Below are 13,788 nucleotides of genomic sequence, written 5' to 3'. Positions count from 1 at the left end.
CTCACTGCCTCCCACGACTGTCTCCCTGCATCTCCGCGGTCCCCGGGCGCCCCACCCCGCACTGCCCCCGCCGCCACCGCCGCCGCAGTCACGGAGATGCTGGCCTGGCCCGGCCCTACCACCGCGGCCCTACACCCGCCGGCCCGCGTCCGCGGTGATGGGCGGGCAGCTGAGGAAGCGGAAACCGAATCTTTTCTCGGCTCTGCTGTGCACGGACAGCGCCACCATCGGGCAGCCCCGGTCCACGGTCTTCCGGCACACCTGCGGGACCGGGCGGAGAGCTCACGGCGCGGAGGGCGGGGACTGGGGGCGGGGCGGGTGCGAGGGGAGTGGCCGCGCGCAGAGGGGCGGGAGCGGTCTAACCTGGACACCCGTGTGCGCGCACTCACCCGGACCCTGTGCTCGTTCCTGGCCTGGCAGTCCGCGAGGCGCAGCCGGTCCTCTGCGTGGGGCAATGATGGGGGGCGTCGGACCGGCCTCTCCCTGCCGGTCCACCCCGCCCTCCGCGTCCCCAGGCACGCTCACGGGGTATGGCGGGCAGGAGCTCCGGTGTGTCGGGCGCCGCGCTCTGGGGTGGTGCTGGCACCTCCCACATGCGGGGGAGCTTGCTGGTGGTCAGGCGGGGCAACAGGGCCCGCGTCCTGGTGGGGCGAGGGGGTCGTGAGGGCCTGAGCCCGCCCGTGAGAAAGGGGCGGTCCTGGCGGGGAAGAGCCTGGGGAAGTGGGGCTCTGAGGGTGGACCTGAATAACCCGGGGACCAGCCTGGCGAGGTCTCGGGCTGCGGAAGTGGAGGATGGTCCTATCGGGGGTCTGGGGGACACTGGGGGGGAGCGGGACCTGGGGAGGAGGCGGAGACCGAGGCACCCGCGGTCCCCACCCCGTCCTCCGGCGCCGGGCCCGGACCTCCCGCACCCGACCGTTGCGCGGGGATCGGGGCGGGCGCCGCTGCTCTCGAGTGTCGGCCCCAGTCTGGGCCCCTGAGAGTGGGAAGCTGTCGATGGACAAGTTGGTGTTATCGTCGAAGATCCTCGAAACGGGGGTCACGCAATGCGGGGCGTGGTGCTTGCTGAAAACCTGCGGGAGGGAGGGGCGCGCGGTCACCCCCCATCCCGCGAGGCCTTCCCCCAACCTGCCGGCTGGGACCCGCACTGACCTCGCCCTTGGGGCTCAGGAGAAGAGTCACCAAGCTCCGACTGGGGTGGAAGTGGAGAGGCTTCCTGCCCACGGACGAGGGCGGCTGCTTCTTGGTGCTGCCAGGCCCCTTGCCCCACACCTGGGGACGGCGCCAGGCGCGGGTGAGCGGCGCGGGCGAGGGGCGGGGGCGCGCGGGCGCGGGCGGAGCGGGCCATACCGTGAGGTGGCGCTGCGGCCCCAGCAGCGTGCGGGGCGGGAAGCGGTACAAGCACACCGGGAAGTCGCGCTCGAACTGCTGCAGGGTGAAGCCACCCAGGTCCATCGTCTCTTCCATTGACTCGTTGAGGATGCAGACGAACCTGTCTCGAAGGCTCACAGCCACGATCTTCAGGCAGGAGCCGGCCCTGCTTGGGCGGGAGCAGCTGGTCAGGGCCCTCCTGCTGGAAGACCCGCTCCTCTGCGCAGAGCTGCGTCTCTCTCACCTCCAAGGGTGCGCTGGGTCCCAAAGTTTGGAATCTGCAGGGGACTTGCGCAGCTGGACAATTTTATCCCGCCGGTCTGAGTGCGTTTCCCGGATATTCAGAGAGAGGAGGCCTGTTCAGGAGAGGGACCCCCATAGGGAGCGTCCACTGGGGACGTCTGTGAGACCAACTGGCCTGCCCGCAGCGCCCTGGGGGGTCCACGTGGGAGAGGGACAGCTCCAGGAGGCAGATCCAGGGCAGGAGGGGTGGCTGGACCCTGGCAGCTAAATGGAGCAAAGAGGTAGCTCATAGTTCTTGGAAGGGTTTGATCCAGAGCACAGAGGCCTCCAAAACCACCCCAATCCCTACAGATGAGGCTGGAGAAGCTCCAGCAGCCTCCCTCAGGGCTACAGTGAAGGCCAGGCAGTCAGGGGACCTCCTTTAGGGTATTGGGCAGAGATCACAGCCCCGCAGGGCAGAAGGGAGGAACCAGGGAGACCTGCCCCACTCCACCTTTAGTCTCTGCCTTCCGGTCCCTACTGAAGTTCCTGGCCCCCGAGTCTATTTGCTGGAAAGAAATGTGGCCTGGTCCCTGGGGCGGATGCCCTGTCGCCTTCTGCATGCCAGACTGCTCATCCAGGCGGCAGTTGCTGGAGTCAGAATCAGCGTCCCCTGAGCTGCTGGTGCCCACGAAGGGCAGGGAGCACCACTCCACACTCTTGATATGACGCTCCATGTACTGTTTGCACAACTCAGAGCCACGTTCGTTAGTCGGTGAGGCCGGTGGGCGCTGTGGGGGCTCTGGGGGCTGCCGGGGTGAGAGGTGCCTGCAGGCCGAAGTATGCTCACTGGCTGCTTGGCTGCTGCTCCTGGGCCCAGCCCTGCCCCCAGCCAGCCTCCCCAAGGTGGGCAGGGCACCCCAAGTTGTGGTCCAGGTCCTGGGAACCAGCCCAGGGAAAGGGCTCATGGCAGGACAGAGATGGCCCGGGAGCCCTTCTCTTCCTCTCTGCCCTGTTCCAGAAATCAGACAACTGACACTTGAAAGGTTCAAGCGACTTGTCCTGGGATACGAAGGGTGGGACTTGGACTCCAGTCCTCATCTGCCAAGGCAAGCCCTCCCTCCCTCCCCCGGCCCCTGGGGGAGTCCCTCCCCCCCAGTGCATTCACTTGTACTGCGAGCTCAACTTGATGTTGGTGAAGAGGTTGGGGTACCGACGGGCGATGCTGTTCCAGTCCACATCCTCCAGCCGGATAACCTGGCCAGGAAGCAACAGGAATGTGGCCCTCCCCTCCCACAGAGCCATGAATGCGTGTGGGGGACCTTGCTCACCTTCCGAGCAGCAGTGTCTTCATCGTTCTCAGAGTGGTCACTGGGTTCCATCAGGGTCTCTGCAGGCACTACCTGCAAGAGGCGCCGGAGGCAGAGGCTGGGGGCAAGGCACTCGTCCTCCCAGGACATCTCTCCCCCTCAACCTCACCAGCACCTGAGGCATACACTTGCTGAGTGTCAGGTGGGCTGCACCCCAGGTCTTGTAGTTCCTCCTTGTCTCAGGCCACTGTCCAGAGGAAGCCTAAGGTGGGCAGGCTTCCCAGGCAGGCCAGAGCACCCCCAGCAGAAGCACAAATCTGGACTGGGCACACTGGCTGTCAGGAAGTCCAAGGAGAACTGGGGAGGGGACATGAAAGGCAGCAGGCTGGGCCCAGGGGCACAAGCTTACCTCCACACTGCCAGTGGACGACTTCAGCATGCGACCCACCCAGGACGAGCTGGCCAGCTGCAGGAGGCAGGACTTTTCCAAGGCCTGCACCTCGGCCTCCAGCTGCTCCATCAAGGTCTTGGTTCGCAGCAGCTCCTCCTCCAGATTTGTCTTCTCCTGCTCCAGGAAAACACAGGTGGGGGGGCTTCTCTGACCACCCCCCAAGGCCAACCCCTGCCTGATTCCCAGGTCCCCTCACCTCCTGGGCCTGTTCCTTTCGCTCTTTCAACTCCAGAGTCAGCTTCTGGACCTGGGCCTGCAGGACTTTTTCCTGACTGCGAGAACTCCTGGGAGAAGGGCAATCTCAGTGGCCCCCACTTCTGAGTCAGCAGCCAAGGAGGGGCCCAAGGGCACAGAGTGCTGCTGGGCCAGGCCAGTGAAGTCTGAGAGGTCTGGGTCAGAGGCAGGGTCCTGGTTGAGGTCAGTACCCACTGACAGGTTCAAGCTTAGTGTCTAGGCAGGTCTAAAGTATATCAACTCTTTCAGGGTTAGGATGGGGATGAGGGTCAGGGAAGGACTAGGGCCCGAGGCAGGGTAAGGGTCAGAGCTGAGATCAGGTTCTTGGTCAGGCTCAGTGGTTGGGGTTGGGGTCAGAGAGAAACCAACAGATAGGGTCAGGTCAGGGCTAGGCCGGCCTGGGGGACTAGCTTTTCGCTGCTGACCTCTCAGGTGGAAGCCCAGCCACCTCTTGCAGAATGTGGCAGTGCCGGGCATCCTGGGGGTTCTGGACGGCATACCGCAGAGCCTGGATCTCCAGTTCTCGCTGCCTCCACAGCATCCGCAATGTGCGGGGGTCCAGGGACTCGGGGTCCACTCTGCAAAGCCAGCGTCCCGGCTGCTTGATCAGGCCCTGCCCTCTGGCTGGCCTGGCTTAAGTGGTTGACCGCCCTCCCTCCCCTCCTTACTGCAGCTTGAGGGAGACCACTTGTGCGGAGCGGGGCTTGGTGTCCTTCAGGCTTTCGGGACTCAGCAGGTCTGCAGGTGTATCCTCTGGAGGCCCCAGGTGGCTAGTGAGCAGCTCTTCATCCACCAGAGGTGGGGAAGCCTCTTCCTTGGCTTCTCCAGCCTCCCGGCAAGACTTGGGAGCCATTTTTGATGTTCTTGGAGCTGAAAGGGGTGGTGGGCTGTCGGCCCTGTATCCCGTGTGTGGGCAGCAGGCAGGGCTCTCCGAACATGGCCCCAAGTGTGTGTGTGTGTGTGTGTCTAATAGCCCCAGACAGCACCACAGCGGTGGCTCTCCAAGGAGGCCCGTGTGTGTGTGTGTGTGTGTGTGCGCGTGCGTGTGTGTGTCTACTCCATGGAACACCAGACTGTGGGTCCTGTGGGCATCCACACCTGTGTGTTTCTACCCAGGCCAGGGCAGCAGGTCACACCTCTAGGCAACATGTCACCTGGGTTTTATACATTCCCTCTGGTCCCTCACTATCACCCTTGCCCTCCAGGATCTGAGGTGCCCACCCCCAGCCTACAGCCAGGGTCCCCAGAGGTACTGGTCCTTTACCCACAATGCCCATGTCCCCCAGACCCAGGGCCCTACCTCCAACACTCACCTGAGGCCTGAAATCCAAGCAGGCCTGGGGAGAGAAAGGCTCTATAGCATTGCCATGGATACCAGCACCCAGAAAGGGAGGGGCTGTTTGTTACCAGGAACCTCCAGGGAGACCCCAGACCATGGCCATGGTTGGGCCCCAGCCCGCCCCTGCCCCCCACCAGGGGCTGGTCCAGCCTGAAGAAGAAGCTGTGAGAAGCTGAGCTGCTGCCCAACTAACCTCTGAAGGCCCAGAGTACCACTAAGTGATCAGCAGGGCCTGCCATGGTCATCACTCAGCCCAGTACCCCCAACCAACCCGGGGGAGGCTCCACAGTCCCTCCCCAGCCGGGCCATGGAGATGGATCAGTGGGTATTGGGGCCATTGCTGTCCAGTGTGTCCACAAGCCAGCAGGACCATACTCCTAGCGGACAGGAAGCGGAAGAGGGAGCAAGGGATAACCCTGAGAAGCTGGGGGAAGGCTTGCTACACTCTATTCCCCTCTAAGTGCTTTCCACAGCCTCTGCCCCCAGTGCCCAATTCCCACCTACCTAACCCCCAAGCCAGAAACCTCACCTTCCCCTGCCCATCTGCACCACCTGGGCCACCACAGGGACCCCTGGGGACATTCCCATTACCATGGCAACTGTTCCCTCTGCCCTGGAACAAAAGTGAGGCCTGGGCCTGACCCAAATGACAAGCGCCCTCAGCCTTTGCCACCCCTCCTTTATTCATTATGCATTTATTCAGATTTTCAACTTGTTCATGTGGGCCTCCTCAGCCGGGCAGGACAGGGGCAAAGGAGAAGACCGCCCACAGTCCAGTCTAATTAGGGCAGAACTGCTTCTTTTTTAAACGTTTTTATAGATTTGAGAGAGAGAGAAACATCGATGAGAACCATCCATCTGCTGCCTCCTACTGGGGATCGAGCACGCAACCCGGGGAGCCCTGGCCAGAATTAAGCCAGCCTCGTCTGGATGCCTAGGGCGACGCTCGACCACTGGGCCAGGGCCCAGCACCGGTTCTTAATGGCTAAGGGGCCACCGCTGATGAGCTGGCGTGGGTTCTCCCCGGGGACAGCAGGGCTGGCCGCAGTCAGGAGGGCACTGGGCACCCCTGGGGACAGGAAGGGGTGGAAGGAGTAAGCCTCAGACAAAGAGCCCAGGGCCTTCGCCCCCAGCAACCGCGGGGTGGCCCCTTCCCCCGCCAGGATCGTCAGCCTGGCTGCAGCCGGGCCCCACCTCCCCCTCGCGGGGGCTCACGGCCTCGGGCCCCTGTGCCCCGACGGCTGGGGGCGCAGGATCGGAGGGACCCAGGCCCCGGGGCGCATGGGCAGGATCTCCTCTGAGCGCTGGCGGGCTTGCGGGGTCCCAGGCCGGTGCCCCCTCCCTAGACGGGAGACTCGTCAACTGGACGGCTTCTGAGGAAGTGGGCCCGGGAATGGGGCCAGACACCTGTCCCACGCGCCGCCCTCGGGTCGCCGAATCGGACGCGCTTCCGCGTAGTTCGCGGGCTTCGGCCGTGAGTGGACCCGAGCTCCACCCGCACCCTCCGCACCGCCAATCCCCGCCCACACCTGGGCGCCGCCGGGGCGGGGCGGGCGGGGAGCCAATGGAGAGAGGCGGGACGCAGAGGAGGAGGCCAATGGGCGTGGGCGTGGGGTGGGCGGGGCGCGCCGAGGAGCCAATGGGGGTGTGCGGGGCGGGGCCGGGGGCACGGCCGCAGGCCAATGGGTGGTGGACAGGGACGCTCCCGCGGCGCTGGAGGCGGCAGGTTGCCGCGGCGCCGGGCGCTGGGAAGGAATCGGTTCGAGTCCGGGTCTCGGAGGCCGGCGGGCGCCCAGGTGAGCCGCGCGGAGCCCGGGAGCCGTCTGAGTGCGGGCGGGACCTCAGAGAGAGGCGCAGGAGCCGGGCCGCGCGTGGGGGCCGCACCTGCGTCCGCCCCGCGGCGGGGACGGCGGCCTCCGGGGCGAGCGCTGCGATCGGCGGGAGTGGGAGAGGGGGAGGGCTGCCTGCGCCAGGCTCGGTGGGTCCGGAGAGCCGAGGTCTGAGTCGCAGGGGAGGGTGCGTTCCCATGGCAGCGGGGTGCCGAGTTCGCGTGCGGGCGCCCTTGGGTGACGGGGATGGCGCCCCGCGGGAAGGGCAGTGCCCTCCGCACCAGGTGACTGGGGGGGCAGGAAGTCCTGCATCTGGTTAATGATTCTTCTCGTTCCGGGCGTGGGGCGGGGCGAGAGGAGGCTAGGAAGTGGGGAAGCCTCCAAGTGCTCCAGGAGGGCAGACTGGTTCCCCCTCAGGGGGGCTGGTCTTTACTACCCCCACCCCAGGAATGTGTGGCCTAAGGGTAGGGCTGGGCACAGGAGAGCTGGGCGGCTACCCTGAACCAGTTCTGGGGGTGAGGGGCAGGCCAGGAGGAGCAAGAAAGGAGGGCCAGGCAGGGCGTGACACTGTGGCCTTCCCCTGCAGGACAGGGACATGCTCTCTGGACCTGTGGCCATGGAGCTGAAGGTGTGGGTGGATGGCATCCAGCGAGTGGTCTGTGGGGTCTCAGAGCAGACTACCTGTCAGGAAGTGGTCGTCGCTCTAGCCCAAGCTATAGGTGAGTCCCCCTCAGGGATAGACAGGCCCAACAGGTGGACCTGGGGTGGGGCCTGGCCCTCTAGCTCCGGCTTCCCCCAAGGAGGGTGGGCTGGTTGCTGATCCCTCTTGCTCTCCCCTAGTTTCTCAGTCTAGGGGACGAGGGGTGGGGGACATAGGCTGACCCCTCTCCCCCACCCCAGGCCAGACTGGCCGTTTTGTGCTCGTGCAGCGTCTCAGGGAGAAGGAACGGCAGCTGCTGCCCCAGGAGTGTCCAGTGGGTGCCCAGGCTACCTGTGGACAGTTTGCCAGTGATGTCCAGTTTGTCCTGCGGCGGACAGGGCCCAGCCTCACTGGGAGGCCCTCCTCAGACAGCTGCCCACCCCCTGAGCGCTGCCCAATCCGTGCCAGCCTTCCCCCAAAGCCAAGACCAGTCTTGCGCGGTGAGCCCCACAAAGCACTGACCTTCAGCCTGGGGTGCCCCAGGCTGGCCTCTAGCCCGGCGCTGCCCGAGCCTGTGGCCTCTGTAGCACCAATGCCAGGCTGCTGCGAAGACCTACAGGACCTGGAGCAAAGGGTGCAGAGGAACGCAGCAGAGCTGGGCCAGGAGGCTTTTTGGGAGCAGGAGCTGCGGCGTGAACAGGCGCGGGAGCGCGAGGGGCAGGCACGGCTGCAGGCACTGAGTGCGGCCACTGCTGAACATGCTGCCCGGCTGCAGGCCCTGGATGCCCAGGCTTGCGCCCTGGAGGCCAAGCTGCGTCTGGCGGCAGAGGCCCCTGGGCCCCCTTCACCCACAGCATCTGCCACAGAACGCCTGCGCCAGGACCTGGCTGCTCAGGAGCGGCAGAGTGTGGAGGTGCAGGGCAGCCTAGCCCTGGTGAGCAGGGCTCTAGAGGCTGCAGAGCACGCCCTGCAGGTGAGTTCACAGGACCGGCCCCCCTGACACGGGTGGATTTGGGGGTTGGTTTCAGGGGCAGACTAAGGAGAGCACCAGGCCCTGCAGCCCCGTGGCTGTCCCTTGAGGGTCCCGTGTGCCCCAGGCCCAGGCCCAGGAGCTGGAGGAGCTGAACCGGGAGCTGCGTCAGTGTAACCTGCAGCAGTTCATCCAGCAGGCAGGGGCCGCCCCTGGCACACAGGTCGGAGTGGTTCTGGAGGGGCCGGGTCGGTGGGGGCCCCATCCCAGCTCCAAGCTGACGTGCTTTCCCCACAGGATCTCATGCCTCCAGCCAGAGGAAAGTCCCTCCCGGGAGCCCCCCAGAATCCTGCCCTAGTGTCCAGTTTGAGCCCAGAGGGTACGTATGTCTCCCCTAATCTGGGTGGGATGAGGTCCTCCTGTGGCCCCTCAGCCCCCTCAGCCTGTGTCCTCTCCACAGTTGCCCCCATGAGGCAGAACTGGAGGTAGCAGTATCTGCCCCGGAGTGAATGTCCACTGCCAGCCCAGCCCTGGGCTCTGATGACACGAGCGAGGGCAGGCAGGGTCAGCCCAGCCTGGACAACAGAAGAGGAATCTGGTTGTAGAGGACTCGTACTCCCTTATAATTGGAAGCCCTCGGGCCCTGGGCCCAAGACAGAACACCCCAGAACCCTGGGTTTCTGCTGCAGGGGCAGGGGGAGGCTGAGGACTCACTGGTGCTCGCCAAGTCTGCCAAGCCTCCTGAAGAAGCTTGGAACATGGCCAGCTCAGAACCTGCTAGGCCCCAAAGGCCATAGCTCCTTGTTCAGGACGGAAGATGCCTGGATGCTGTTTTCAGTCTGTGGGTATGTGCTTGCGTGTGGGAGGCATCCTTCAGTACGTGTGTGAGTGCGTGTGTACATGTGCGTGTGTGTGCTGCCTCCCCTACTGTGACGCTGAAAACCTCAATAAACTGTCTGAAGTGGCTTGAGTGTGTCTTGAGGCGGCACTAGGTGGGATCTGGGGGGGTCTAACACTTGAGACTACACCCAGGGTCACTGGGGAGTACCCCGAGTTCCCAGGGGCTGGCCACAGCCAGGGCTTCTGAGAAGGGGGTCTCCCAGAGTCAGTGGTTACTGGGGTCAGGGCCTCACATTTCAGGCTGCTGTGCCCACCCACTCAGGGACTGACTCTCTGCAGCCTAAGCCTGGTGTTGGAGTTGGAGTCTGACGCCTTGACATAGGTTTTATCTGACCCTCCGGCCTGGCTCCCCTCCTCTGGCCTGCTCCTCACTGGCAGGAGCTGCCGCCCACTCTGGGGTGGCTCCTGGATATGAGGACTCAAGGAGGTACCAGACCTGCCTGTCAGGTTGAATGAGTCTGAGAGCTCGAGGGGGCGGGTCCCAGGACTCCTGGGTTGGCCAGGCCTAGGGAGCTTTGCCCAGAGGAGCTTTTTAGGCCCTGTAAGGGTGTGGTCGCCCTGCCTTCCAACACCCTGTTTCAGCTCCCCAGGTGGGCATGAAGCCTCTACTATGTGCCTGCAGCCTTGAAGTCGGGGCAGGTATCCAAATCACAATCCTCTCCTGGGCTGGGCCTCAGGCTCCCAGCTCCGAGGGCTGTGGTGAAGATTGGGGACCTCTGTGATGGCCAGAGCTTGAGGGGCTCTAGGCCTCAGGTGCAGCCATTGTAGTACTGGGGAACAGGATGTGGACATCCCGGATCACGGGGGTCTTTGTGCCGAGTTTTGGGGTGGGCAACTTTGGGATGCGGTCAGCCTAAGCCCTGAGTCAGGCTTGGTGCTCCCCGCTTCCTTTGGAGCCGACCATAGGGACCACGAAATCCTAAGTATCAGGAGCAAGGAAGCCAAGAGCCCAACTTGTGGGGAATAACCAGGACTGAGGACTTCCTGCTGAGGCAGAGTACAGATGGGAAGCGGCCAGACAGTCCAAGTGGCAGAAGGAGGCTTCCGACCTTGGTGTCAGAGGGACCCAGCTCAGGCTTCCTCTCTGCAAAGCTCCCAGCCTGACCACATTCCTGTCTACGGTGCTGTGTGAGCCTGCTGCCCAGCTCACTGCAGCCTGTTGCTGAGGGCCTGGACTGGCCTGACCTGTGGCCTCAGACAGGTCCAAGCACAGGGTCACAGCGGATGTAGCCTGGACTGGAAAGGCTGATGGGGCCACATCCCGGGTGGAAGGGCTGGGAGCTCTGGGCAGTCACCACCAGGTTTGAGGGGCCTGCTCTCTTCACCCAAAGTCCCCACCCACACTCAGGAAGGTTGGATGGATCTGGGCACTGGCTCTGAGCCGCTGCATGAGGTCATCTCCCAAGCTGAGCACACAGGCCAGCAAGGGCAAAGCCAGGTGCCATCTAGGGACCACCACACACAGGGGACAGGCAGAACTAGCCCATGCCCTCCCCAGTGTCATGAGCTCCCTAACCAACTCCCAGCTCCCAAAGGGAAGCAGGCACAGAGCTGGCAGAGCTCACACACCTGTTCCTTCTGAAGCCACCATGAGGGGCTTGTCCCTGGTCTGCTATGGGCTCCGGGCAAGCTAACAAGCCCCCTTCAGAAGGGATCCTCTCCTCCCGCAGGTGAGGTGGAACAGAGGACGGGTGTGGCCGTTCCAGAGGCACAGAATCCCTCACAGCCACGGGCTTCAGATCACTCAGCAAGCCTTTGAGTGGCTGAAAAGTTTACTTTTGAGTTTTAAATTGTACGTTGAAAAAACAATGACGTGAGCTGTGCTGAGGTAAGGAAAAGCCGAGCTCCCCCCAAACATCCAGTTCATGGCAGGGCAGGACCAAACCAGGCCAGGTCAGCTCCCCAGGTAGTTGAGGCAGGACCCTGCCTGGTGTGAGGATGGGGCAGCCACCATCACTGGTCACTGTTGCCCTTCAGGGTCAGGCAGTACTGGGGGACAGCACTGGAGCGCCTACTAACCTCAGAGTTCCTTTTCCTCTAGGGCTGACTAAATATTCTTGGGTTCACTAAGGGTCACCCACAGTGAGTTACTGCCCAGGGGCAATAAATCAGCTCCACTGGGTCTCCACCCCAAGGCCACCACAGCCTCCCTGTCACCTGTAGAACCTGCCCTACCAAGCCTGCTGGGTGTGGCACTACAGTGACCATCAGGGCAGGGTCCTTCCAAAGGGAAGTCCAAGTCCATGCAAGTCCCCCAGCCTCTCGGACAACAGCAGACCCAGCTCCAATCACTGCCTGGAGAGGAGCAGGGCCTGCTGCAGGCCTCCTGGCACCTGTGGACCTGGAGGCTGCTCTGGACACACTCCACGCTCAGCAGATTTTCTTGGTGGATTGAAAGCACCCAGAAGAGAAGACAGGCCCAGTGGTCAGGCCAGGGACTGTGCCAGGTGCCCCACCTCTTGAAGGGACGTGTTGCTGGGCACCACGAAGGGGACCTTGCCGTCCTGTTCTCGCTCCCTTAGTGGCCTTGCTGACGTGGCAGAAATGCACAGAAAAGCCAAGCCTGCCTCTGTCTTCCTTAAGAAAGTTCCCAGAGGTGGCCCTCAGGAGGTTGGTCCTGGAGGCTCCAGTCTGCGCCTGCCCAGGGTGCCCTCGGCTCCGCGACATCCAGAAGACCGTCCCAGGAACGCTGCACAACCTGGCACCCTGACACACACAAGGAAAGAACGTTCTCTCCAAGAGGGCATCTGGTCCAACCTGAGCCCTCTCGCGAGGAGGGCAGCGAAACCCTCCATGTCCTTTCTTTCTCTCCCACCCCTGGGTGTCTACTGGGCGAAAACAGGCAGGCACTTCCATAGGGGGGCCCTGCCCTCCCCACCTTGGCGTGCGCCCTCCGACCCGGTGTGGCCTCTCCCTGCCCGGTGTGGCCTCCCCTTGCCCGACAGAGCAGGGTCACAGAGGGGCCGGGGCGGTCGCGCTGCCCAGGAACAGATCAGCCGCTGTCACACGCACAGTGGGTCCGGAGCAGCGCAGTGTGCAGTGGGCAGTGGCTGCCCTGCGCCTGGAGGGACCGCCGGGCAGGCGGAGGGGTCGTCCCGCACCCCGACCCCTCCTTCCCCTCCAACTTGGGCGTCCGAGCCCCTGCAGCCCGCGAGGGCGGGCGGCCTGTGGGGTGCGCCCCCGCCCTCCGGCCTGGGACCCCGAGCGCGTCACCTGCGACCCCAGTGCGGGACCGTCGCCGGCTCTCGGCCCAACTTCGGCAGCGGCCGCAGCCCCCTCGCGCCCCCTCGCGCCCCCACCGCCCCGCGCCCGCTCCCCGCGCCCGGCGCCCGGCCCGTATGCTAATATAAGAGCCCCACAGCCAATTGCCGGCCAGGCCGGGCCCGCCCTGCCGCGCCGCAGCCAGTGGGAGAGAGGGGGGTGCGGACGCCACGCCCACCGCCGCGCGGCCCCTCGCGGGCGCGGCCGGTGCGTTCCTTTCCGCACGTCGGCCTCGGGGCGGGGCCGCCACCTGCCGGGCGGGGCTTGGGGCGCCTCTTTGCAGCCTCGCGGGCGGCTCCCCCGCCGGCCCGGCCGGGTGGTACGGCCCGAGGCGCTGTCCCCCGCCCGCCGCGCGGGGGCCGGTGCCTGCCAGGGAATCCGCGGGACTCCGCGCACGTAGCGGGGGCCGGGACCGAGGAGGGGCCTCGGCTTCGGGACACACGTACAGCCCGCGCCGCCCGCGCCCACCCCCGGGCGGTCTAGCTGGCGGGGCAGAGCGGGGCGTGGGCTCCAGCCCGCCTGCTTTGCCCTCGCAACCCCCGCGGGCCGCCCTGGGCGCCCTGGATCCCTCCTGTGGCATCTGTCACCCCGGAAGGCTGCAGGGTCCTGGGCGCTGCCCCCTCGCGCTGCCCTGTCCTGTCGGAGCCTTGAAGAGGTGTGAGGCAAGGGAAGGGACTTTCACACCTGGAGCTATTGACTCTTGGGTGGAGCCCCCAAGGTGGCAGCCAAGGGACATTTGGCCTTGGCCCCCTTCTCTTCACCGCCCCCCCCCCCCCAAAGCCCAGGAGATCCCTGAGGCAGAATCTGCTCATCCAGACCCCTCATTGGGCAGAGAGGTGCCTGCTCTTCTTTTGTTCTTGACATAGGAGTCCTCATAAGCTTTTTTGTTTTGTGGGGTTCTTTTTGTTGTTACTCCTCACCCAAGGATATTTTTCCATTGATTTTTAGACAGAGTGGAAGGGAGGGAGGGATAGAGAGAGAAGCATTGATGTGAGAGAGACACATCGATTGGTTGCCTCCCCCAGGACCCTGACTAGGGCAGAGATCCAACCTGCAACCCAGGTATGTGCCCTTGACCAGGATCAAACCTGCGACCCTTTGGTCTGAGGGTCAACGTTCTAATAGCTGAGCCACACTGGCCAGAGCCTCATAAGCTTTTTGTGTGCCCTCCAAGGTCAGCAAGAGCTCCCACTTTTTCCCCACCCCCCCTCAAATCAACCAGGCTCTGGCACCTGCCTCAGAGCTTGGCCCTCCCTGGAAA

At 64.3% G+C, this 13,788-nt stretch overlaps 2 protein-coding genes across 2 annotated transcripts; one reads left to right on the top strand and one right to left on the bottom strand.

Moving 5' to 3' along the window:
* Nucleotides 1-129: 129 nt before the first annotated feature.
* On the bottom strand, nucleotides 130-4,441 carry LMNTD2 (lamin tail domain containing 2). Its single transcript, XM_036281049.1, has 13 exons — nucleotides 4,257-4,441; nucleotides 4,014-4,166; nucleotides 3,551-3,638; nucleotides 3,313-3,468; nucleotides 2,925-2,996; nucleotides 2,762-2,850; nucleotides 2,135-2,421; nucleotides 1,616-1,727; nucleotides 1,351-1,537; nucleotides 1,153-1,272; nucleotides 877-1,073; nucleotides 364-442; nucleotides 130-261 (listed from the first exon to the last, which is right to left on the bottom strand). The coding sequence occupies exons 1-13, from the start codon at nucleotides 4,439-4,441 to the stop codon at nucleotides 130-132; spliced, it is 1,857 nt and encodes a 618-aa protein (XP_036136942.1).
* A 2,180-nt stretch (nucleotides 4,442-6,621) lies between these two features.
* RASSF7 (Ras association domain family member 7) lies at nucleotides 6,622-9,365 on the top strand. Its single transcript, XM_036281104.1, has 6 exons — nucleotides 6,622-6,723; nucleotides 7,343-7,475; nucleotides 7,657-8,369; nucleotides 8,494-8,589; nucleotides 8,664-8,745; nucleotides 8,827-9,365. Exons 2-6 carry the CDS (start codon nucleotides 7,352-7,354, stop codon nucleotides 8,853-8,855), a joined length of 1,044 nt encoding a protein of 347 aa, XP_036136997.1. The 5' UTR covers nucleotides 6,622-6,723; nucleotides 7,343-7,351; the 3' UTR covers nucleotides 8,856-9,365.
* The last annotated feature ends 4,423 nt before the right edge of the window (nucleotides 9,366-13,788 follow it).

This window comes from Molossus molossus, unplaced genomic scaffold (genome assembly GCF_014108415.1).
Source record: "Molossus molossus isolate mMolMol1 unplaced genomic scaffold, mMolMol1.p scaffold_m16_p_31, whole genome shotgun sequence".
Taxonomy (NCBI): domain Eukaryota; kingdom Metazoa; phylum Chordata; class Mammalia; order Chiroptera; family Molossidae; genus Molossus; species Molossus molossus.
Note: the sequence above shows the minus strand (reverse complement) of the source record. Positions and strands in the feature narration are given on the sequence as shown.

What these genes read in the sequence shown, in the direction of transcription:
- RASSF7 (XM_036281104.1), top strand. Translation starts at nt 7,352, where the DNA reads ATGCTCTCTGGACCTGTGGCCATGGAGCTGAAGGTGTGGGTGGATGGC. An exon ending in CGCTCTAGCCCAAGCTATAG is followed by an intron (nt 7,476 to 7,656) that starts GTGAGTCCCCCT and finishes CCCCCACCCCAG; the next exon opens with GCCAGACTGGCCGTTTTGTG. An exon ending in CTGCAGAGCACGCCCTGCAG is followed by an intron (nt 8,370 to 8,493) that starts GTGAGTTCACAG and finishes CGTGTGCCCCAG; the next exon opens with GCCCAGGCCCAGGAGCTGGA.
- LMNTD2 (XM_036281049.1), bottom strand. Translation starts at nt 4,441, where the DNA reads ATGGCTCCCAAGTCTTGCCGGGAGGCTGGAGAAGCCAAGGAAGAGGCT. An exon ending in GTGGTCTCCCTCAAGCTGCA is followed by an intron (nt 4,167 to 4,256) that starts GTAAGGAGGGGA and finishes CTGGCTTTGCAG; the next exon opens with AGTGGACCCCGAGTCCCTGG. An exon ending in AAGTTGAGCTCGCAGTACAA is followed by an intron (nt 2,422 to 2,761) that starts GTGAATGCACTG and finishes TTCGGCCTGCAG; the next exon opens with GCACCTCTCACCCCGGCAGC.